Source organism: Macrobrachium rosenbergii, chromosome 6, assembly GCF_040412425.1.
Source record: "Macrobrachium rosenbergii isolate ZJJX-2024 chromosome 6, ASM4041242v1, whole genome shotgun sequence".
Classification (NCBI taxonomy): Eukaryota; Metazoa; Arthropoda; class Malacostraca; order Decapoda; family Palaemonidae; genus Macrobrachium; species Macrobrachium rosenbergii.
The window spans coordinates 23,236,673-23,261,647 of NC_089746.1; the positions used below are offsets into that span (position 1 = coordinate 23,236,673).

Sequence of the window (24,975 nt, forward strand, 5' to 3'; positions counted from 1 at the left end):
TAATTGCCAGACATACGCGATTTACGGAAGTATTATGTAAGTGTCGATTAAAGTTTTAAAATATAGCATTCTTGTTAATTACTCTATGTTTAAAAAATGAGTTTCACAAACTTGGATCGGCAGATGCCTGTCATTTGGGTACTAGTCATTGTTTCTCTGTCACCATGTTGCATGACCATGATTCATCTGCGATCATGTCAGCAGGGGCATTCCATATTTGGTATTGTTTACTGAAATTCCAGAATGTTTGGTTATACAATATTAAAACAAAAATAACTCTCATGAAAAGGTACGGTATCAGATTTCCTTTGAAACAAGCAAAAAAAATCTTTCGTTCAGCGATTTTAGAGAATTACAATTTGACTAACGTAAATAGAGCTAAAAAATAGAATAGCTCTTAAATTCAGCCAGAAATATATTCAATGTTAAGCAACTTGATATAAAGCAAATATTATATTTGTATATGTTTTATAAAAAATAATACAAAATAATAAACTTATGTTGGAATAAGGAGTATTTGATAAATTAATTTGAAAATAAAACAGGACGCAATATCAGTTTTTCTGTTGGGTGGAAAGTATAAAGGCGATGAATAATTTCCTTGCAGTGACATTCCAAACTTGGTCATCGGCTAAAGTAAGTTTGTTTTGAATTTCCACAGCCATTTGTTGTCTTTTCTGCTTCTTTTGTTGGACGAGGACTATTGTTTACTGTATTTGCTTTGGCCCTGAGATGTTTATGGAACTTTTTTACTGTTACTGTGAATTCTTATAGAAATCAAGAATTTAGATGGCAGTTAAACATTAGAAAATGAACAGAAGCTCATAGGTGTTCGTGCTTCGGCGGGACAAGGCGTGAGAGTGACCGTGACTTTAGGTAATAGATAAAGCTTAAGCCTATCATTTAAATGACATTATAACCACGGTAGACATGGTTTGATCTTGAAATAATGCGTTTAATTTTTTACCAATTAGGTTAGGGCTAGCCCAAAGTTTGTCACATGTTTTGACCAGGATACTGAGGATAGACTAGGCTAGGCCTAGTCAGATTTAGCCTGGTCATTAGTGAACCACATGTTCAAGGAGGGATTGGGGGTAGTTTACAGTTTCGGTTGCCAGGCCACGTAACACCTTCTGCCCGCGCTACAATAACTCCGCCAAGGTAAGTAGTTCCGTGACCCAGCAACCCCACGCTTTCTGGGGGGTTCAGGGGGGGCGAGGCCCCCCCTGCCAGGTTAGGGCACGCCGCCCTATGTTAGGTTAGGTTGGTTACATCTGGTTAGGTTAGGACCTGGCACTACGGGAAAAGTTTGTCTTGTTTGTATTCGTCCACCAGTTTCCTAGTTGGAACCTACACCACAGCCTTGGCCACCTAAGCTGTAGGCGCTCTGGGATTGGCTAAGGAAATCTGTTATGAAAGGCACTATACTAACCTTACATACCCTGACCTAACCTAACCTAGTAGGCCATGTTATTTAGTCAGGAGGCTCCATCCCCCACACCCCCAGTGAAGAAACTACTTTTTACCGAAAGTTCCCCTATAACACAGCACGTGTGATAGCATTCCGGGGTGCCCAGCATACAAAAACCTATTCATTTCTGAGGTTAATTACAGGTTAATTACAGTTGACCACAAAAAATAATGGTAAATTCTTGATAAGCAACCAAAATGCTGTAGAAAAAGTCAATTTCCAAGGTAGTATCTGATGTGGAGCTCTTACTTTGTTATACCAAAATATTTTCTGTGTCAATGTGTGTTTTGAATGATAGTGGTATTTGTTTCATATGGCCCAGCAGGTAGGCTAGAAGGGTAAATGATTGTGATTGAGACACATGGGTGGCAAAATTTTCACTGTACAAACAAAATATGGGGAGACAGACATTCCCTGCAGAGGTGGGCCTCCATCAGGGATCAGCTGTGAGTCCATTCTTGTTCCTTGTCGTTATAGACACTGACATCAGAATTAAGGAACAACGATGAACGGTGGTATCTGTTGTTTGCTGACGATTTAGTCATTATAGCAGACACAGAAGAACTTAAAGAAAGGTTTTTCGTGGAAAAGATCCCTAGAAAGGAAAGGACTTTAAGTGAACATTGGAAAGACAACGCTAATGACTAGTAGTAGAGAAGGACATGAAGAAGTAAACATTCAGGTGGAAGATGGTACAGTGCTAAAGTAGAACAATGAGTTTGACTATTTGGGATCAGTGATAACAGAAGAGGGAGGTACTGAGAAAGAAGTGAGACAGAGAGAGTGAAAGAAGCATGGAGAGAAGTAACTGGAGTTGTTTTAGACAAGAAAATGCCATCAAAGCTCAAAATGAAGATTTATAAGACAGTTATCAGGCCCGTACTATTATGTGGGACAGAAACCTGGACACTTAATAGGAAAGAGGAGGGACTGTTGGAAAGAACAGAGATGAGGATGGTGAGATGGATTGCTGGACTATCATTACTGGAAAGGAGGGAGAGTCAAGATATAAGAAGAATGTGTGGTACATGTAATGTAAAGGAGAAGGCTAGGGAAGCTCATTTGAGATACTATGGCCATGTAATAAGAAGAGAGGAGGTGGAACCAATCAAGAGAGCTAAGAACATGCTAGTGATGGGGAGGAAGAGTGTGGGGGGTCAACAGATCAGATGGATGGATGTGGTGAGGAGGTATATGGGTGAGGTGGGAATAGAAATAGATGGAGAAAGCTGACTCATGTGGCCAACCCTGCTGTACAGTGGGACTAATAAGGTCGAAAGAAGACGAAGAAGGTGGCAAAATTTTCACTTTTCAAATGACATTTAATTGGAGAAATAACAAAAAAATTAAACCTTTAAGAAAATCTGTCAAAAGATTAAAGCTTCATTAACAAAATGAGCTATAGGAAACTGCCATACAAACTAAAATAAGCATGTGAAGTCTATGTAAAATAGGTGTTGATGGTAATTTTGAATCCAGTATGGCATCTTCCCAAAGACTGTGACAAAATGAATGGTGATTGGACACTTCCTTCCTAGCGTTCATTTAATGGTGTACTGACACTATTTGCGTATATATGTAATGTTTATAGATATTACTCGAGATTTTAGTTGTAATCAGCACGATAAAACAACATTTTGTTGCCTATACTAGTGAAAATATGAGACATGGAATTCCTGTCTGTCATGTGGTTGAACTGAATTGCATTTTTACCTTTAATCCATGGTTTTATCCTTATTGACATGACAGCTGAAGCTCCACACTGCTTATTTGATTGTAATTATGCACATTTTGTTCTTGATTCACTCAAAATACCACTTAAAATATGTGAGAATGTTTGTTTACAGTACTTTACTCCATCAAAGTAGCGAAGCTGTGGCGGGAACAATTTTCTACCGTTATTGTACATCTGCCTGCCACAAACATCCGAGAGCGGACGATGCATTAGTGAACTGTTTATGATAGAAATCTACTATTTTGTTGTTAGGACTTTTCATTTATGTAAGTACATATTACTATGTGTACTTCTGAGACGATGTAATGTGTACATATGAGTGTTACCACTTTGGCAAAAATGCAAGAAAGTTGAGTATGACAATTTATCCAGAACTGGTATGAAGGTCAAGATGCCATGATGTCAAAATACATGACTGAAATAAAGGTGTTAAATCCAAAATTATTAATTAAAAATACCATTATATTTGACAAAACTTACACTCTGTATGTGATATACATATTACACTGTATAAGTGAATCCCACAGGAAAAAGACAGGCAGAAGTTCAGTAGTACCAAGCGCTTTCACGTTTATTCGTACCCCGACGATGCGTCAATAAACATGAAAGCGCTTGGTACTACTGAACTTCTGCCTGTCTTTTTCCTGTGGGATTCGCTTATACACCGAAGTCACGTGCATCTACTGTGATTTTTTAAGCATTACACTGTATGTAATATATATTAATAAATAAAAAAATAGGAAAACATAAAAAATAGCAACATCGTAATGTTCATAGCAGAAGCATTGAAATTTGTCTCAGGAATCTGGTTTGCTCCAACAACAAATATTTTCAATTGAATTATAATGAACACACAATACATTTACTCAGTTTATACCCTTATTCTGGTGTTTAGCTACCTAGTTATTTAAATGTTATCTAGCGTTCTGGCATCCTGAAAATTCGTTAGAGTTCCCTGTCCAATCCTTAAAAACGCCAGCATTTACCACTGATGTCAAGGAAACGGTGTCAGCATCTACGGGTACAAATATTTTGAAGATTTAACACAGGAAATGGGCAGTTTGTTTAAACAAGTGACTCGGCAAATATCGAGATGGCATCACTCGTCCACTTTTAAAGTGTTTTATATAAAAGTTTCGAGAACATCATGGCCGGTAAGTTAGCACTGTGCACAGCTAAATCTTAACGAACCTCTGTTTAATCAGAAATATGCCATTATTTCGTAATTTAGGAGAAAACTGTTACTTTGAAAGGAACGTAGAGGTCTCGGCATGTTGTATAGAGGGGGCACAAGTCTCACTGATGCTGATGGGGGTGCGTTCGAATGCATTTTCTGGAAGTGTCCAAACAGCGGAGGAATGTCGCAGTGTCTCATGCTCTGAGCGTTTACCCTAGTTAGGCCTATTGAGATAGTGGACCATACCCTTATATCCTACAATTTGGGGACCACGTTGGGAAGGCAGGATTTTTGGGTGGAAGAAGATGTAACGAATGAAATATGAGGACCTTAATCCCATTGATAGTTCTCATTCTGAATGAGGTAAGTTACTGGAATGGTTTAAAACAATTATCATGCTCTAGGGAAAGGACTTGGTATCCTATGTCAGATTGGGTTAGGTGTGGTTGGTTGGGCCATTTCCTAATGAGACAAATGTTAGAAACTTTTAAAGTATGCTTTAAAATGGGAAAGTATATTTTCAAGTCCAAAATGAGTAGGCCTAATGTTTTAAATTAAAAATTTTACCCATTTACTTGTTGTTAGTCCAAGCTGGTTCATGTGCTTAATATGGAAAGCATATAATCCATTTCAGATTTATGTTTTAATGTTCATGCCTACTGGCTGTATGCAGGCTATTTAACGCAGCATTCATGTGAGTGGGCTGGTATTAAATGAAAAATTTACTGGCTAACTTATTGTAACCAGCCAAAGCTTCTGTTGTAAAAAATTTAAATGGTGGCAGTATATATGTATAAATGCAGGTCAAGTTGAAACTTGAGCATTTTGCTGATCAGATATAAGTGGGGCTTAGTATGACAGGTTTTTTGTTAATTGGAGAAATTGACAAAAAAAGGTGAAGAATAACAAGCATTGTATCAATGCTAGCAGTTTTCTGTTCACTAACTTGTTATCATCTCTAATGTTTTGGGATAGAAAATGTCCATGTATCCAACCACAATTCAATATGGGATTCAGTAGTGTAATTACTTGGTAAGTTATACATACAAAAATGAAATTCTTATGATAAAATAAAAACTATTTTTTGTCTTTTATTGTACTTTCTACTGCACACTGAGTGAAACCTATGACTTTGCTATCTAGACGTTGTCTGCATCCTGACCTCTTGTTAGCCTCAAGACTTCCGTACCATTAGTAACCTTGACGTGACAAGACTCCTCTAGTTCAGTGCCTCTGTAATACTAAATGTTCAGTGAATTTCTGGGCACAAGTCTATCTGACTTTAGCAGTTATTGAGAGTATTAGTGAATTTTCCTTTGACAAATTTTTTTACATGCAAACCCATTATGTACTTTACTTAAAAAACCATCCTCCAAACCTTTCCAAATAGCAACTGGTTCAGATAATGATCAGTTCTCATCATTTGGAGACGTTCTGGAAGCCAGATACATACTCAAGAGGTGGAAAACCAGATGCATACTCAGAGAGGTGGAAAAGGGAATGCTTCCTATGGGACCTATCTGGAGTTTGCTGCTATTGCAGAAAAGGGCTATTGTGAAGCACTGTAATAATGATTTCGTTTTAAATAAAGTTTTTGGAAAATTTTCAGTTGTCTTTAATAAGAAAGTAAACATTTTCTTAAGGGATTGATGGCCAGATTAATTGCAATTTAATATACCTCTCTGCAAGTGGATCATTATCAGTGTAATTTATAATTGTTATTTTTAGAAAAACATTTATTTCAGTAATGTATGATGTTGCACATTTTCTGTCTTGCAGGTTGTCTTTTAGAAAATTAGATTCTTACATAATATTATGGCTGATCCTCGCATCAAGCAGCTTCGTATTAAGACTGGTGTCTTGAAACGTACTTGCAAGGAAAAAATCAGTTATGAAAAAGAAGCTGAGCAAATCCAGGAAAAGATAAAGAAAATGCAAGAAGAAGGTAGGATGTTACTGTGTGATTTTAGTTCTACTCTGTGTAGTACTTGGTAATTTTTCATAACTTCTGTATATCAGTGTTTCAGTGTAGAATTTTGAAGTCTTTAGAAATGTTTTATTGATGTTTTCAGTTAGCTGTGATATGATTGGTACAGTATGAGTAATTGTTATGTAAATTGACTGGACAAAATCTTGTGAGCTCAAAATAGTGTTGAAACTTGATAACAAGGTAGTTAACTGGTGGTAAGGGGGGTGAGTGGGGAAATCCCCCACTCATCTGTTATTTCCAGTGTTTTTGCCATGTGGCTAGACAGGAAACTCATGTTGTTCTACTCTCTAGTGTCGGATCTCATGGCGGCCTTGGAGGACACTTCCAACACCCATTGTACAATCTGGGCATTTATGCCTTTCTCCATTCACTCTGATTAACAGTGTGTCGATCACCCTGGCACTCGTAATGACTTATAGCTCCTCATTGGTTGCTCTTTCTGTTGGCTTTCTTGGATACATTAGATATAATCTGGAATATTTTGAGCCTCGTGCAGAACATTCCTCTCTTAAACATATTCTGCAAAAACTTCAAAGGCATCATTGCATTGCAAGAAATCTCCTTTGGCCACATGACCTTGTCATCTGCTATTAAGTGCATGAAGACTTCTGAGCTTTCTCGACCTCGTCGATGCAAGTTACAGATCACATAAACGGTAGCTCCAAAGGGGGCCTGTCTTTCTTGTGGCATGATTAGACAATACAGTGACCTATAGGAGTGATAGATTGCTGGAGCTTCAAGTGCCAGTAAGGGACTCCAGGATCCTAATAATTGATGTTTAAATGCCCCGGGAAAATAATAATTTTGATCAGTACTGCATGATCCTAGGTGGGTTACACAGCATTATTCACGATTCTACTGCAGATCATATTTGCGTAATCGGAGACCTTAATTCTCACCCCACAACAATTTTATAACGAACTTACTTGCTTATGTCAAAATCAACCTCTCCAAATCAACGATGTAATGCTCCTTCCTCCCTCTTCCTATACCTTTGTACAAAGTAGAACGGACACAGTTACAACCTCCTGGCTGGACCTATAACATCATAGTATATAAAAAGTGTAGAGCACGGTTCTGGCGCGCATTAAAAACAGCCTGGCGCCAATCCTGGTCATCCTTTGTTTCTTCAGTGCATAAAAGAACTCCACCTTCAGCTGTATGGAGAAAAGTCAGTAAAATAGCAGGCAAGTATACTCCTAACCTTCCCCCTGTATTAAAGGCTAATGGGCAATACATCACGAGTGCATTGGAAGTGAGTAACAAATTAACAGACCATTTTGAAAAAGTTTCCCAAAAATCAGAAACATCTCCTGGATACCAATATCATTACAAGGAAGAACAAAAGCCTCTTGATTTGTCAGTCAATAAAGAAGAACCCTACAATGTTTCATTTGCTGAGAGAGAATTTAATTCTGCCTTGTCAAAATGTACAGATACAGCCCCAGGCCCTGATGAGGTTCCATATGCAGTGATAAAGCACGTATGTAAGAACACTAAGCTTCTCATAATTATCAACAGAATTTGGTGTGATCACAATTTCCCATCAGTTTGGGAACTAGCTTTAATCTTAGTTTTTATAACCGGGAAAGGACAAATTTTTATCTGCAAGCTACCACCCAATTGCCTTGACATCTTGTCTTTGTCAGTTTATGGAAAAAATGGTCAATGCAAGGCATGTTTGGGTATTAGAAAAACAATATTTTATCACCTGCACAGAGTAGATTTAGAAAAATGCACTCTACTACTGATGTCTTGATTTGCCTTGTGTCACGTATATGTGAATTGTTTGCATCAAGGCAGCATCATGTTACTATATTCTTTGACCTTGAAAAGGCTTATGGCACAGCATGGCGATATGGAATCCTTCAAACCATCCATCAATCAGGACCTAGAGGAGAACTGCCATTGTTTATTAAGGTCTTTCTAGCAAGTCAACGCTTTCAAGTTAGAGGTGGTAATACTCTATAAAGTAAATTCCAAGTAGGGGTCCCGCAAGGTAGCGTTCTTAATGTTACCCTATTTGCACTTGCTATCAGTGGTATATCTCCTCATATTCCTTTTGATGTATTGCACACACACTTTTTGTTGATGATCTTTCTATATCATTTGCAGGATCAAGGATGTCTGTTATTGAAAGAAAGCTCCAGCTTACAGTAAATAACATCAATAAATGGGCAGATTTAAATGGGTTTAAATTTTCGACTAGCAAAACAGGTGTTGTCCATTTTTGCTGTATTCATGGGCTTCATCTGGACCTAGGTACAATATATATATCAAAGGCCAAAGAATTCCCTATGTAGAGGAAACCAAATTTCTTGATTTAATTTTTGATCGTAAGATAACCCTTAAGGGACGGATTGAGCCTCAGTGTGAAGTAAAACAGTATTGGGGAGGTGGACGGATTGAGCCTGAGTGTGAAACAGTATTACGCACCACTTATATTGTAAGAATGAGGCGAGAGAGAGGTGCCAATACTTCTATATGCTATAAATTCATTAATGGCAACTGTTATACTGATGTGAGAGTTGGGCCAGTTGCCACAGACGTCTTTTCACAGCCATCAGTAATGCTTCTGACTTGGAGGTGGAAAGTACTGCATCTCTCTCACATGAGTCTTTTTGTAAATTTGCTTGTAAATATATGAAGGGGTTGCTGTTGTTTTTTGTTTTTGTCTTTTACGATAGTATGTCGGTTGTAAATGTAATTTTACAAAGAAAATTGCAAAGAAATACAGTATTAGAAAAAGCATGTAAAAGTAAAAAAAAAGTTACTGAATCTTCCTTCTCGTAAATTTATGTGAATATTTTTCAACAAATATGCAAAAAATTTGTTACTGCTTTTATTTCTTATGTTTTGATATGGTGTGAGCAGTAATAATTGTACAAAATACAATAAATTTATTTATTAGAAAAACATATCTAAGTTAGTAGAATTTATGATTGTTTTGTAAATGAGGCCCCATGAGGGGTTGTAAATAGTCATTTTCAACTTCTTGTGGAAGGTAGGGAAAATTTTGTAGAATCTTTTTATTTATACAGTGTAAATGTACGTGTCATTCTCTTTCGATTGATGTGATTTTTTTTTTTATTTTGCCGACCTCAAAGTTTCCCTGGTCTGAGGTGCTGCACATTGATAAATTATGCCGTCCCCTAAGGGTTAACATGGGTGTCTCATCTAAAGATGTTAAAGACAAAGTGTCAGAATATTTTAAACATTTTTAAAGCTTTAGCTCACACGTCATGGGGTGCAGACCATCAAATACTTTTAAGGTTGCATAAAACCCTGATTTTATCAAAATTGTTATATGGGTGTGAAGTATACTCTTCTGCAACCCCAGCAGGTTGAAAATGCTTGACTCATTAAATCATGCAGGCATTAGACTGGCCACTGGTGCTTTCAATACCTCGCCAATATCAAGCCTGTGGGTTGATGCTGGGGAGTTGCCTTTACAACTCCATTGCCAGTCATCCATCCTTCACGACTGGTATAAGATGCGGAGACTTCCCATTTCTCTAGCCTTTCAAGTTATAACAAGTGAAAGACATTTTAGGTACTATGAGATGCATCCTAAATGTCCACAACCGTACGGGTATAGACTTAAACAGTCACTTGGCACTACTGATATTAGTAGAAATTAGGTGCTTCCTTATAAAATGTTAGTAACTCCACCATGGAAATTAACAGAAGTTTCATTTTGTAAATATTCTTATGGTTTTAAGAAAAATATGAGAGATATAGAAATGCATTCCATATTTATAGAACACAGTGAGGTTCATAAGGATTCAACTTGTGTATTCACGGGTGGCTCCAGATCCAGCGCTGGCATTGGATTTGGAGTTTTTCGTGCAGTAAACCCCCCGTATTCGCGGTCTCATGATTCGCTGACTCATGTGGAATCCGAACCACATTATAGCGAGAAATGAATTTCTATCACCAGAAATAAATTCCTCTAACTCTTCATCAGCTGGTCGGGGGAATTGAACTCCGGTCCATCGAGTGACAGTCTGAAGCTCAACCGACTCAGCCAACGAAGGGCTTCAAACGTTCATACATCCATACACAAAAGTGAGTATCATCATCAATGATCAAAATCTTTACACTGCCGAAATATTTCTGAAATTTACCTTCAGAATTAAGAAATGTTTCTGGTAGGAAGAAAAATTCTGGAATAAGCTCTTTAAAGTCTGTTGTGGAATCCCTTGAAGCAAGACGCCATGAAGTGTGCATGGAGTGGAAAGTTCGGTCAGGTATGTCAAAGTTTCCATCTGTTAACAAAGTCATATTACAGTATTCTATTAGTAATGAATCAAACCTTCCATTTGTATCAGCAAACTATGACATCATTAAATATACCATTCATTAGAAAAGATATAGAAAAGCACAGCAATGACTTCTAGGAATCATGTGAGGAAATATCTCTAAATTAACTAGCCTAAACTTGCCAGAGGTACTCTTGTTGGCAACAGGAAAACTACATACATTAATTAGCAATAAACTGTTGCTGCTATGAATATGAATTACTACTTTAAACCTTTGAAATTCCAATGATATCAAATATAAATATTTTTCTCCCTTGAAATTTTCACTTCATCAAATAATGTCATCTTTAAAACATAAAAAAACAAATATCTCAATGATGGGCAGCATTATGATATCTGGAAAATGGTCAGGGGATGTTTTAACTATACTTCAAAATGGTCAGGGGATGTTTTAACTATACTTCAAAATGGTCAGGGGATGTTTTAACTATACTTCCCATTAAAGTAGAGGCTATTCAGAGATTCATTATTAAACACCAGTTCAAAATAAAAAACACAATTATGTTTGTCCATTTTCCCTTATACTTTTATTATAAGCAATAAGAGGCATAAATACCAATAATGAATTTTATACTTTTTAAAGGTGTAAAATAATTTATAAATTTCTATTTACAGTTTTTCAACAATAAATAAACCCTAAGAGTGCTTTACCACAGCAAGTTTTGAACTCCCTAAAAAATCTAAATGGTTAAGCCATTAACACTGTTTTGAGATAACAGGAACTAATACTTAAGCTAAAAGAAATGTAAAATGTTTAATGGTTTCATCTTGAGAGGGGTATCTTAACAGTAAAAAAAAAAAACAAAATGTAAAAAGATATGTACCATATTTCCCAGCATCAAAGATGCTATGTTTTTCCCTAATACAAATCTCAGAAATTTACCAAATGTTCTCAAGGCTGAAGGCTTATCCTAAACCTGAGGAAGGAAATCTTTACTAGACAGTTATCAGAGTTCCTATATATGACCTCCGAATGAACGTCATTACTTACCCTTAATTAGAATAGTAAAAAAAAAAAGCATCCCAAAAAAATGTAAATAATGTAAATCTTCTTCACAATCCCGTGAATATGTTTATAAAATACAAAATCCACATTTATGTAAAGTACTGTATTTACAAATAATAAAATGAATTCCAGGAGCTTTGAGAGCCTGCTCAGCTCCCTTCTTCAGCTAGAAATGACAGTCTTGGTTATGAGAACTTAAAAACAAACTTTAAAAGCAAGGGTAAACAAGACGCATTCTTTACAAAAATGATAATTAGGTAAATCCCTCGTTCTCGGTCTCCAAACCAGCCAACCGTCGCGATCTCCTCAGGTGACTGCCTCCAGCATAGGCGCCTGCACCGGAGTCAGCTGTTTGCAACTCCGTTACCTGGGCGGGAGAGGCAGAGATAGCGGCAGTATCAGGGGTGACTTGTGGTATACAAGGATTTCTATAATACGGAGTTGCAAACAGCTGACTCCGGTGCAGGCGCCTATGCTGGTTTGAGAAGAGAGGAGGCTGTAAACAACCGTGGAGGCAGTCACCTGAGGAGATCGCGACGGTTGGCTGGTTTGGAGACCGAGAACGAGGGATTTACCTAATTATCATTTTTGTAAAGAATGCGTCTTGTTTACCCTGCTTTAAAGTTTGTTTTTAAGGGAGCGACGCTACATAGAAATAATGCTCCGATTTTTAAGGAATTTTTATATGTTATACATATATAAGGTGATGTTCCAGAAAAAAATTTGAGTGATCGGATGATTATTTTGGATTTTATTAAAAATAAAAATAAATATAAAAATTAAAAATGATTCACCTCCTTCATTTGTAGAGCTATTGCAATGTGGCTTCATACATAGAAAGTATATCACAGTATGAAAAAAATAATGGGAAGAGTTTTTCTACTTTTTTTTTTTTTTTTTGGGGGATAGGGGATTTTTCCCCCAAATTTGTATAATTTTGATTATCACCAATTCCTTGTCAACCTAAGAAAAATCTAGCCCCAAACAAATATTCGTCTTTCTTTCCTCTTTCCAATGGTATATTTAACTTTAAAATTGGCCTAAAAATAAAAATGTAGTTTGCGTTTGAAGTGCAAAAAGTGAAAACTGAGAAAACGACCTTAAAAATCAACAAGTGGTTTTTTTTGGCACTCGTGGAAAAAACTTACCTTAGAGCATTATTTTGGTTGATTTCTGGCTCCAGGTCACCCCCTTCCCTCTATAAAAGGGGTATTATTCGCCGAAGTAGGGTATCATCAAGTACCACCTGACTCATTGTTGCCTTGTTTGAAACTAAGAAACTAGAAGTTTAGTAGCTACCAGGCTGATATTCTTGACTCATTTTCAGTCGTTTTTTCACTTGTTTGGTCTTTTTGGTCTTTGAGTTTGATTTTCAAGCCTTTTGTCTCTCGAATGAAGAACTTCTTCTATACTTTCACTTGTGCCAAACAGATGTGTTAGCAAGCTGAATTCTCATAGCCAAAGTTGTGTTCAATTTCCTCAATATTTATCTCACTCAATTGATGGTGCTGAGATTTTCCATTGCTAATTCGCTTGCTGGGGCACTAACTGTAAACCTACACGATTGGCACTTCATTAAAATATCAGTATCCCATCTATTGGCAGAGAATTTGACCTGAACTTTACCCCTGCAATTTCCTACCTTGCACCTTATACCCGACACTATTTTATCTAACCGAGATTTGATATAATGAACTTGTCATCATATACTCCTTTTTCATCATCCTTTATTCATTTCATCAACTGTGAGCGTATTTTTGAAGGTGAAAGTATATAGGATTGTATTTAGAGTTACTGGATGTAAAAAGAAAGCAAAACACTGCAAATAGCGAAAAATTGCTCAGAGTAAAGTGTCCCACCACCCGCTTTCAACGTATGGTGGCAACCCTGTCTCCTACCATGCATTCACCAAGGAACAAGCCATTGTTGTTGCCAGATACTGCCAGACGTAGGAGATAAGGTGATATAAAATCAAAATAATGAATAAATTAGGCGAATAAAGGAAAAAATGACAATAGTCATTAGGAGCCAAACGTCAGCCCTACCTCACGTGTGGGCTAACCCCAAAACCCCATCAATTTTAATATTTCGAAAAAATGCTTTGGTCACGTGATAACGAAGGTGTTGCTCATGTCTTACATGCCATTTAACCATTTTTTTAAATTTCAAAAATATTCATAAAAAATCTAAGAGTGCGCTCCCCTTAAGTTCTCATAACCAAGACTGTCATTTCTACCTGAAGAAGGGAGCTGAGCAGGCTCTCGAAAGCTCCTGGAATTCATTTTATTATTTGTAAATACAGTACTTTACATAAATGTGGATTTTGTATTTTAATAATAATAATAATAATAATAATAATAATAATAATAATAATAATAATAATCTGACAAATATAGGCGAGCTGTTAGCACGCACCTCCACTGAAGAGAAGTCCGCAATAAGGAAAATAGAAAAAGTCTTCTACAAAATAAGTGCAGCTGAAGCAGCAATAATATTCAATAGAACCAATAATAATAATCATTATAATAATAATAATATAACTGTAATTACAAAATTGACACATTTATAATTAATTAAGTAATATTTTAAACAAATATCATTTCCCAATCTTCTGTGAAACTTTGAAGAGAGGAGCAAGGGCAAAGCTATCAAATATGTCAATCGTTGCCCACAGTGTGTCAAAGGATTTTTATGTACTATCTCTCTCTCTCTCTCTCTCTCTCTTTCTTTCTTTCTTTTTCCTTTTTCCTTCATAAATCATGAATTACCATCTTTAGATATCTACCGTAAGAAAAACTTCTCTCCTCTCTCTCTCTCATGTCTCTGTAATAATTCATAAATAATTTAACTTGATATTTGAAGTAAGGATCTCTCTCTCTCTCTCTCTGTAATAATTCATAAATAATTTAACTTGATATTTGAAGTAAGGATCTCTCTCTCTCTCTCTCTCTCTCTCTCTCTCTCTCTCTCTCTCTCTCTCTCTCTCTCTCTCTCTCTCTCTCTCTCTCTCTCTCTCTCTCTCTCTCTCTCTCTCTCTCTCTCTCTCTCTCTCTCTCTCTCTCTCTGTTTCCATAATAACTGATGAATAATTTCACTCTCTTAAGTAAGGGCAACCCTTATCTCTCTCTCTCTCTCTCTCTCATTCGTAGTTAGCGCTCACAAATTTTTACAACTTATTATTTCTCTGTACATCTTATCTCTACAATAGATAGTTTAAATTTATTTAATTTTACCTGTACTGTCTACGAACTGTAAATGTGCTACTGTGGCAAATACGTTCTAAAACATAGAGCATAATAACTAAGAGTTGCATTAGTCCACTCTGAAAAAGCATTTCAGAACAAAGAGAAAGAGACATAGAATTAAGAGGTTCTTAAAATGAGGTTGAGAAGACTTCTAAAAATAGATCAGTCAGAAGGGGAGAAAGAAATTCTCTTCCAACTCTCTATTTTTATGTCAACCATTTATTTCTTTTTTAAGGGTAATGTATTAACCCTTTCCTATCTGTTTAGTTATCACATCACTGAGGGTACATGAGCCCCAATGTGTCTGGGAGCGCTCGAATGTGCGAAAAAATAATTATTTCGAAAATTCAGCAAAAATAGAAATTTTATGCCAACAATGTTCATTTTGCTGTCCTTTTTTTTCTAAATGTTTATATTTTATGGTGGAATAGTCAGAATAAGAGTCCCAGCCCTCTAAATACGAAAAAATGTGAGTTATTTAACAAAAAAAAAAATTCTTTACTTATTTTTATATTTTCGTTCGTAACCCAAAAACTATGAAAGTCAGACGAATGAATTATTTTTTATGAGAAAGCCAACAAAACTCCCTAAATATTGACATATAAAACAATGGGAAACGAATAAGTCCAGTTGGTCAAAAAATTGATAGAAAAGAGGGTGAGAAACAGAGCGCTCTGCCCGGCCTATGGTGAGAATTATCACTAGAAAACATTTTTTTTTAAGAGCCCTATCACGGTTATTTTTCATAGAAATTACTTTGTAAATATACAAAAATGTAGAGGAAAAGTTGAAGAATAAAGGGAAAGTCAAGAAAAATGGCTTTGGTAGCGGCAACAGTTTCATTTTGACGTTATAAATTGATTGAAACGAAAAAAATTTTACCGTTGTCAACATTATCGTTCGTAGCTCAAAAGCTGTAAGAGTTAGGCGAATTAATTATTTTTTATGAAAAAGCCAACACAATTCTATAAATATTGACATATAAAACAATGAAAAACGAATAAGTCCAGTTGGTGAAAAAATTGATAGAAAATAGGGTAAGAAACAGAGCGCTCTGCCCAGCGTATGGTGAGAATTATCGCTACAAAAAATCTTTTTGAAGACCCCTATCTCGGTTATTTTCATAGAAATTACTTTGTAAATATACGAAAATGTAGAGGAAAAGTTGAAGAATAAAGGGAGAGTTAAGAAAATGGCTTTGGTAATGGCAACAGTCTCATTTTGACGTTATAAGTTGATCAACGAAAAAAAGTTACCGTTGTCAACATTATTGTTCGTAGCTCAAAAACTATAACAGTTAGGCTTAATGAATTATTTTTTATGAGAAAGCCAAGAAAATTCTCTAAATATCGACATATAAAAGAATGAAAACGAATATGTCCAGTTGGTGAAAAATTGATAGAAAATAGGTAAGAAACAGAGCGCGCTGTCCCGCATACAGTGAGAATTATCGCTAGACATTTTTTTGAAGAGCCCTAGCTCGGATATTTTTCATAGAAATTACTTTGTAAATATACAAAAATGTAGAGGGAAGGTTGAGGAATAAAGTGAGAGTCAAGAAAATGGCTTTGGTAACGGCAACAGTTTCATTTTGACGTTATAAGCTGTTCGAACGAAAAAATGTTACCGTTGTCAACATTATCGTTCATAGCTCAAAAAGCTATAACAGTTAGCGAATGAATTATTTTTATGAGAAAGCCAACAAAATTCTCTAAATATCGATATATAATAATGAAAAAATGAGATTCAGAGCTCTGCCTAAAATCCAGACGTCTCTTATGTGATGCACTAACACATTTTCCGCTAGTTTTACCGTAAAAACTTTGCGAAAGCATGTTGGAAACTGTTCTCGATTGACGTCACTGTATGTAAACAGCCACAAGTGTTTACCCAACCTCGTACGCATGGTCTCTGACAGAAGTGTGGCCTGCCAGGCCTGCGTGGGTGCGATCAGCTGATGTCATTGTGAGAATTTTACTATGCCATGGATTTGCGCATGCACAGTAGAGGAACTAAAAAACTTATAGAAAAAGATGGTACGAAACAGAGTGTTTCCAATAATGTAATCCTACATTTTATAAAAAAAAATGTAAGATACGAGAGAGAAACGTGGGTAGGATCAGCTGATTTCATTGTAAGAAATTTACTATGCCGGGGATTTGCGCATGCGCAGTATAGGAACTGCTTGCCTGGCATATTGATGCCTGAGTTACACGGTCCAAGGTATGCTTTAGCCTATGGAAACCACCAACTGTCCGAAAATAAAAAAATTTACCCCTACCACACGCATTTAAAAATGTCGGTAAATTTTACGTAAAATTACGTCAGTCAGAAAAGAAGAGGGGTAGGGGGGTATTGCGTAATATTACGTCAATTGGACAGGAAAGTGTTAAGCTAACTTTTAAATGAAATTACAGTAACTTTAATTTCATTTGAAGCTAACTTTTAAATGAAATTACAGTAACTTTAATTTCATTTGAAAGTTAGCTTAATAATTTGGGAGCATGATTAGGGTCATATATTTAGTGTTTAAACTCTAGAAATAAGCATTTATTAGCATTTTTAGAAACCGTGCCAAACTTATGTGAAAATTCACCTTGCAAGAGGGGTTCTGGAACCTAACCTTGCGTAAGTTTGGGGTATGATTGTATACACATCTCATTTAAACATGTCACCATTACAGAGATCATCAAGTCACTCCTAACAGTGTTAATGCAATAAAGTGTATACAGTACTGCAAACAAAAATAACTTGTACTAAAAAAATCCTGATCCCAGAAAAAATCTGTAATGTCAACTTTCAAAACAAAATTTATTATTTGCATACTCATCTAATGTTAAAGAGACATCTCACCTGCCTTCACAAAGATATAGCTAGCTACTTTTAATAGTAGGTAAGATCCACCCCAGTCTTTATCAGTAGGTAGGATTCATCCCAAATAAAAAGTTTTAACAATAACAATGGATATATTTTAAGAAGACTTTTATGTGGTTTTGGAAATGGCTGTTTTCTTCAAATTCCATGTACTCCTACAAATAATAATTTTTGTATCAATCTGGCTTTTCACAACAGTACATTTTACAATTTCTTTGACATCTGCATATACTTTCTCCTCAGAGAACTGGGGGTAAAAAATGTCTTCCTTTCAAACTCAATTCCTATTAAAGCAGGTGCTGTCCACACATCACATGAATTTTCAGCTACATGATTAAATTTCAAAATCAAACAGCATCCATCTGAATCTTACAAAGGATGAATAAGACCTGGCTTCTAAGGGTTAACAGTAATCTTACTACATATTTGTCTTTTCAAAATCCTTGCTTCACATATATTCATACTTTCTGCCAGTTAGGTTCTCTGGTATGCAACTGTTATAGACCCATACACAGCTAATCAACTTCATATTAAAAGAAGACAAATATAAAATAATATTTACTGTCACTTGCCTTTAATACTCTTTGTTTCCACATTGCTATGTGTGAGAGAGAGAGAGAGAGAGAGAGAGAGAGAGAGAGAGAGAGAGAGAGAGAGAGAGAGAGAGAGAGAGAGAGAGAGAGAGAGAGAGAGAGAGAGAGAGTCTCAACTAAAGTGGTAAGCTTTCCCATAATACATCTATGAGTAAATTTCAACTTATGAGAAAATATTAAAAGTGCTCACAAAGGTAATTTTCCTTCTAGTGGAAAAAGGTCATAGTTTCTACTCTTATGACAGGTAAAACCAAAACAGGTTGGATGTAGCAGTACTTCTGTATTTTTGTGAGAACTCTGTGTTGACTACCTTTCATTATACTGTATACATTATTCCTGACCATGAAAATATTTTTTAATGGTGAAGTGAAGGATTCAGGTTCACAGACCCCATTGGTACTCCAAATTTGTGAGATGTTTTATGACTTCAAACCTACCATGAAGAGTTACTCTTGCAATTAATGGATTTAATGGTTCTAATGTGTATAATACAAAGGAAACAGTAGTTCCTATGAGACTAAAAAGGAAAGACTTTAAGTCCTTAGCCATTGTTGTTCCCAATATTCCTGTTTATCTGAAAATACCTTTGCTTGGTACTGTGGCTAAAGGGTTCACAAGAAAAGGATCCAAATTTGCTAATTTAATACTCTCTTCCAAAATTAGACAATCAGAATGGGGAGAATGTAGTCACTGTATTTCAGAGACACATTTTGGTCAAGACATTCTTTTATTATACATTCTGTAATTTACCATACTTACTCTTTGGCAGATTTGAAGAGTTTGGCCACCATGTCTGATTTCTTTTTTGGAGGCCCTAAAACTTGCTGACCAGAATGTGTGGAGCCACCAGCATAAAAGGCCTGACCACTCTCATCCTCACTGCTGTCACTGTCTTGTCCTATCATATTGATTCTGCATATAAAAGGAAAAATTACAAGACATCAGTACCCTAACATCTTGTACATAATACATAATGCACACCATTCACTGATTTACAGAAACACAAATTTTAACCAAGAAGAGATTCAATATGAAAACTATACACCTAAAAGATCACAAATCTCAGGGAGAACTTAGGTTTTTCATAGATATACAAACCTGAAGTCTTTTATATGGCAATAACTTCAGCAAAAGCTCATCCAGTTACTGAAGCTTGGTCAAAAGGTAGTCAACTACCAGCAGACAATAAACAATGTCACTTTTTTCCTTGGCTACAAGGAAAAATGCAGACTGGTTTGAGGTTGGATTCTAATAAAAGACCATGAACAATGCAAATTATCCTTCAAAATTTACAATTTTTTCTTATGCAAATATAAAATTTTGTCTTAAATATGGATGACTCAACCCTTAACCCTCTAACGGTGAGCCTCTATTTACAAAAGTGTCTGTCGTATGCCGGCGGCGTTCGGGAGTTAGCGCCGAAGGGGAAAAAAAGTTTTTTTAAAAAAATCACAGCACACTTAGTTTTTAACATTAAGAGTTCATTTTTGGCTCATTTTTTTGTCATTGCCTGAAGTTTAGTATGCAGCCATCAGAAATGAAAAAAAATATCATTATTATATATAAATATTGAAATATATGACAGCGCAAAAAAAATTTCATATATAATTGTATACAAATAGCGCTGTGAGCAAAACGGTTAAAGCTAACAAGTTGTTTTTTTTCTTTGTATTGTACACTAAATTGCAATGATTTTGGTATATAACAAATTGTAAAATGATCAAAGCAACACAGAGAAAATATTATCACAAAATGATGCATGAATTGTAAATGCTGGATGTAAAAAAAAAGTTTTTTCAAAAATTCACCATAAAGCGAAATATTGTGCTAGAGACTTCCCGTTTGTTGCAAAATGAAGGTAATTGATTGAATATTACTAGACTGTAAGTGTTTTAGCTTACAATTGCAGTTTTCTACCATTTCGGTCGAGTTAAAGTTGACCGAAAGTAGAATTTGTTCTATTTATCGTGATTTATATGAAAATATTTCAAAACTGTTAAAAGCTACAACCATGAGTTATTTTTTGTTGTATTCTACATGAAATTGTGCACATTTTCATATATAAAACTTGATGTAACGACTAATATAAAACGGTGCAAACATTACGAGAAAGTGACGAAAGAATTTCTGAGATGTTCGGCAGAGTTACCGCGCACATGTAAGGAAAAAGTTTTTTCAAAAATTCACCATAAATCGAAATATTGTGCTAGAGACTTCCAGTTTGTTGCAAAATGAAGGTACATGCTTGAATATTACTAGGTTGTAAGAGTTTTAGCTTACAATTGCGTTTTTCGATCATTTCAGTCGAGTTAAAGTTGACCGAAGGTTGAAATTTTGGCACTTATCATGATTTATATGAAAATTTTTCAAAACTGATAAAAGATACAACGATGAGTTATTTTCTGTTGTATTCTACATGAAATTGTGCACATTTTCATATATAAAACTTTATGTAATGACTAATATAAAATGGTAAAAACATTACGATAAAATGGCGAAAGAATTTCTGAGATGTTCGGCAGAGTTACCGTGCTCGGACGTAAGGAAAAATTATTTTTTTTCAAAAATTCACCATAAATCGAAATATTGTGCTAGAGACTTCCAGTATGTTGCAAAATGAATGTACATGATTGAATATTACTAGAATGTAAGAGTTTTAGCTTATAATTGCGTTTTTCGACCATTTCGGTCGAGTTAAAGTTGACTGAAGGTTGAAGTTTTGGCACTTACGTTGATTTATATGGAAATATTTCAAAACTGATAAAAGCTACAACCATGATTTATTTTTTGTTGTATTCTACATGAAATTGCGCACATTTCCATATATTAAACTTTATGTAACGACTAATATAAACCGGTGCAAACATTACGACAAGGTGACGAAAGAATTTCTGAGACGTTCGGCAGAGTTACCGTGCCCGGACGTAAGGGAAAAGTTTTTTCAAAAATTCACCATAAATCGAAATATTGTGCTAGAGACTTCCAATTTGTTGCAAAATGAAGGTACATGACTGAATATTATTAGAATGTAAGAGTTTTAGCTTACAATTGCGTTTTTCAACCATTTCGGTCGAGTTAAAGTTGACCAAAGGTTGAAATTTTGGCACTTATCGTGATTTATATGGAAATATTTCAAAACTGATAAAAGCTACAACTATGAGTTATTTTCAGTTGTATTCTGCATGAAATTGCACACATTTCCATATATAAAACTTTATGTAACGACTAATATAAACCGGTGCAAACATTACGACAAAATGACCAAAGAATTTCTGAAATTTTCAGAAAGTTACAGCCTTGGACGTAAGGAAAAAGTTTTTTCAAAAATTCACCATAAATCGAAATATTGTGCTAGACTTCCAATTTGTTGCAAAATTAAGGTAAATGATTGAATATTACTAGAATGTAAGAGTTTTAGCTTACAATTGCGTTTTTCGACCATTTCGGTCGAGTCAAAGTTGACCGAAGGTTGAAATTTTTTGTAGTCGACGTACGGTACGTCCACTTGGCACCCAACAGACAATTTTAGTCGATGTATGATACGTCCAGTCGGTGTTTAAGGGTTAAGCATGAGGTATTGTCCACGGATCATAACTGGTGTTTATCTCCCATCCAGAAATGTCAGCTTCTTGATCACATTTGCAAGCAAACGAAAAAGACTCCTGTTATCCCCAGTACATCCTGGCATATGTACTGTTGAGGATAACAGGGCCCTTTCCAAAGTAAGGTTTGTTTCTAACCTTCTGACTTCTGCTTGTCTGCTGCTCCTCTCCTCTCTCCCTTCACCATTATATATAATAATTACTCCGATTCTCACTGATTTTAGCATACATCTGCATTACCACAAGTAAACATTACATAATCCTGATCAACTTGAGAGGTTTGGAAATATCTTTAATAAACAGATTAAGTAAAACATCAATAAAAGGCTTAACAAGCTTTTATGCATAATTAAAATCAATGTAATTTCACTGAAGTATTAAAAAATTAATGATCCTCCATACTAAACTTATGTAAAAAATTAACTTGCATTAATATGAAGTTTCTCATAAACAAGAGAAAATTAAAATTCTATTTTTATGCTTCTGAAAACTGTACAGGAAAGTGCTACAGGGAACTATACAAAATCAATCAATCATTTCCTGTGGCACCCACAGGGATGCATAGGGTCTCGGTGAACTCACACCACCCCATTCTGCCCTGGGCTAACTTCTCAAGATCTCCCCAACACTTGTCTCTTGCTTCCTGCCTCATTGTCCTTAACCACATTTCCTTTTGCCTATCTCTACCTCTTCTACCAAGGGCAACCCACCCTGGTGTATCTCGTACTATTCCCTGTCTTCTATGCACATGGCCTAGCCACTTCCAGCGTGAGAATCTAACATACTCATTCGACTAGCTGCATCCCCGTTACTTCTCTAATGCTGTTATTTGATATCCTATCCCTCCAATTAATTTCTAATATTCTTCTGAGCGCTTTACTTTCAAATGCTAAGAATTTATTATCCGAGGTCACTGTACTGTACCATGACCCATCCCCATACACCAAAATACTCCTAACCATTACCTTATAAATTTTGATTTTTGTATGCACAGAAAAACTGCTATTACTCCACATATTTTTAAGCATTCCCATTGCCTGATGAGCCTTCTTTAATCTTTTCATAAATTCTGTGCTCAGAGAACCATCCTCATCTAAATAAATACCTAAATATTTAAACTTATCCACTTGCTTTACAACCAAACCTTCAATTAGACAATCCTGTGCATTTTCAATATTCAATATTCATATTCATAAGTCATATGCTTCCCTCTCATGCCCATAAAAGCATGATACGTTTTAAAATCATGTACAGTAAACCTACCCCCGTCTTCGCGTTCCACGATTCGCGGACTCACGTATTCGCGGATTTCTCTGTGGAACATATCTACCCATTATTCACAGAAAATTCGCCCATTCAAGGTATTTTTCACTGAGAAATATTCACTAATTACTGTATTTTTATATCATCTTCATGACTATATGCACTTCTTGTGATAAAACTATAAAATACTCAGGTATAAACATTTTTAGAGGGTTTGTCTTGTGTTTAAATTATCAAAATAGGCAGTTCTAAGTGTTTTTAGAGGGTTTTATGTATTCGCAGATTTTAGCTATTCGCAGGGAGGTGCGGTACGCATCCCCCGCGAATACAGGGGGTTTACTGTATGCCAGAGCCATTTAGTATTATCGCATAAGTGCCAACTTGGCACAGTGCCATTATCATAGATGTTGGCAGATAATCCTGTCAGAGGAGTAGCATCCTTTGCTGCTCTGAAGCACCTTGGGCTAAAGAATAAAGCTAAAAAATTTTCATAGGCTAAAGGGTATAATTTTGGCATATTCATCATCATTTTCCTTTAACAATCATTACTCATTCTAGAATCAGCCATTTGTCTTCTTTGTTATTCCCTTGCAATTTAAAACCCGAGTCCATGACTCAGAAAGACTGTGTACTTCACATATTTGTCTGTCCTTCATTGTACTTAGCTTCGTGACCGTAAGCACCATTGACCTCAGTGTCACATCTGGCACTGTCCCGTCGACTTAAGTAACATGGCGACACCGAACCGAAAGCCATATATACTTCAATGTAATGCCTCATCAAGGCAAACTAACTGCATGTCTTTGACTGTAATAATTACTACCAAAAGTTAAGTGCATGATTATTTTAAGATTTACCTCAAGGAAATCACTTAGAGTCATTGTATTTTAATATTTACGATACCTTCCTCATATTTGTAACAGTTCCTTTTAAAATGACAGTAGCTTATGAGTTATTGTATTTCAATATTTACAACAATTTACTCATAGTTCCTTAACAAATTCCTGTTTAAGAGTAACAGTAATTTTAATGTTAAAGCCTTTTCTTTCACTCTGCGATTAACGTAAAATGTCAAATGTTTTGTCAAGTAAATTTTTCAAATATGTCATATGTAGCAGATAAGTTTATGTCAATAAAATACAAGAGTGCCATTAATGAAGAAATTTGAGTTATGTAAAGCAATAGTCCGCTGTATCCTTGGTTTCGCAGACATTCGCACCCAAATGAAGGTGTGAGATGTCAACTTGGGCGGGGAGTTGCTACATCTTCCCAAGCATCCAAGCTACCAAAAGATCAATTTAAAGTTGAGACGTAAAAATACACTGCATTGCTTAGCACTGCCTGACAAGGAAGGGCGAAAGGAATATTGGCCCCTCCTTAAAACCCATTAATTGCACTCTGTTTACCTCTACCCACTTTCCCTTTTTGAACATGTGACTCTGGGAAGCCTTTGTTTCAGGACACGAGTCTGTGAGGAGATTAAGCCTGGCTGAAGGCAGAATAGAGCTGGTGATGTGGATTAAGCGAGAGAGGAAAACGCCTGGAATTGGCTCACCATGCTGTGGCCTCGATTTAAATGATGCACATGCATAGAGGAGTGACACTAATCCCATCTGGACAAGGAAAGCATCATAATACCTGACCTGAGGCCTTAAAAGGCCTGACCGAAGGAATGAGAAGTTACAGACATACCTGGA

At 35.9% G+C, this 24,975-nt stretch overlaps 1 protein-coding gene and 1 long non-coding RNA gene across 5 annotated transcripts in view; one reads left to right on the top strand and one right to left on the bottom strand.

Annotated features, from left to right (window-relative positions):
- Tbca (Tubulin binding cofactor A) overlaps positions 1 to 24,975 on the top strand; it is a 258,271-nt gene that overhangs the window by 171,200 nt on the left and 62,096 nt on the right. The window contains exons 1-2 of one of the 4 annotated variants that reach the window (XM_067105209.1): positions 532 to 636; positions 6,163 to 6,328. In XM_067105209.1, the coding sequence (XP_066961310.1) occupies positions 6,199 to 6,328 (130 nt within the window). In that variant the 5' untranslated portion in view covers positions 532 to 636; positions 6,163 to 6,198. Of the gene's footprint in view, positions 1 to 531; positions 877 to 974; positions 1,162 to 6,162; positions 6,329 to 24,975 lie in introns of those variants that run through there. The other 3 variants (XM_067105210.1, XM_067105211.1, XM_067105212.1) reach the window with 3 other exon arrangements.
- Positions 19,184 to 24,975, bottom strand: part of LOC136839731 (uncharacterized) — a 29,647-nt gene continuing 23,855 nt past the window's right edge. Inside the window, exon 2 of the long non-coding RNA XR_010853443.1 lies at positions 19,184 to 19,325. This is a non-coding gene — a long non-coding RNA (uncharacterized lncRNA). The remainder of the gene's footprint in view (positions 19,326 to 24,975) is intronic.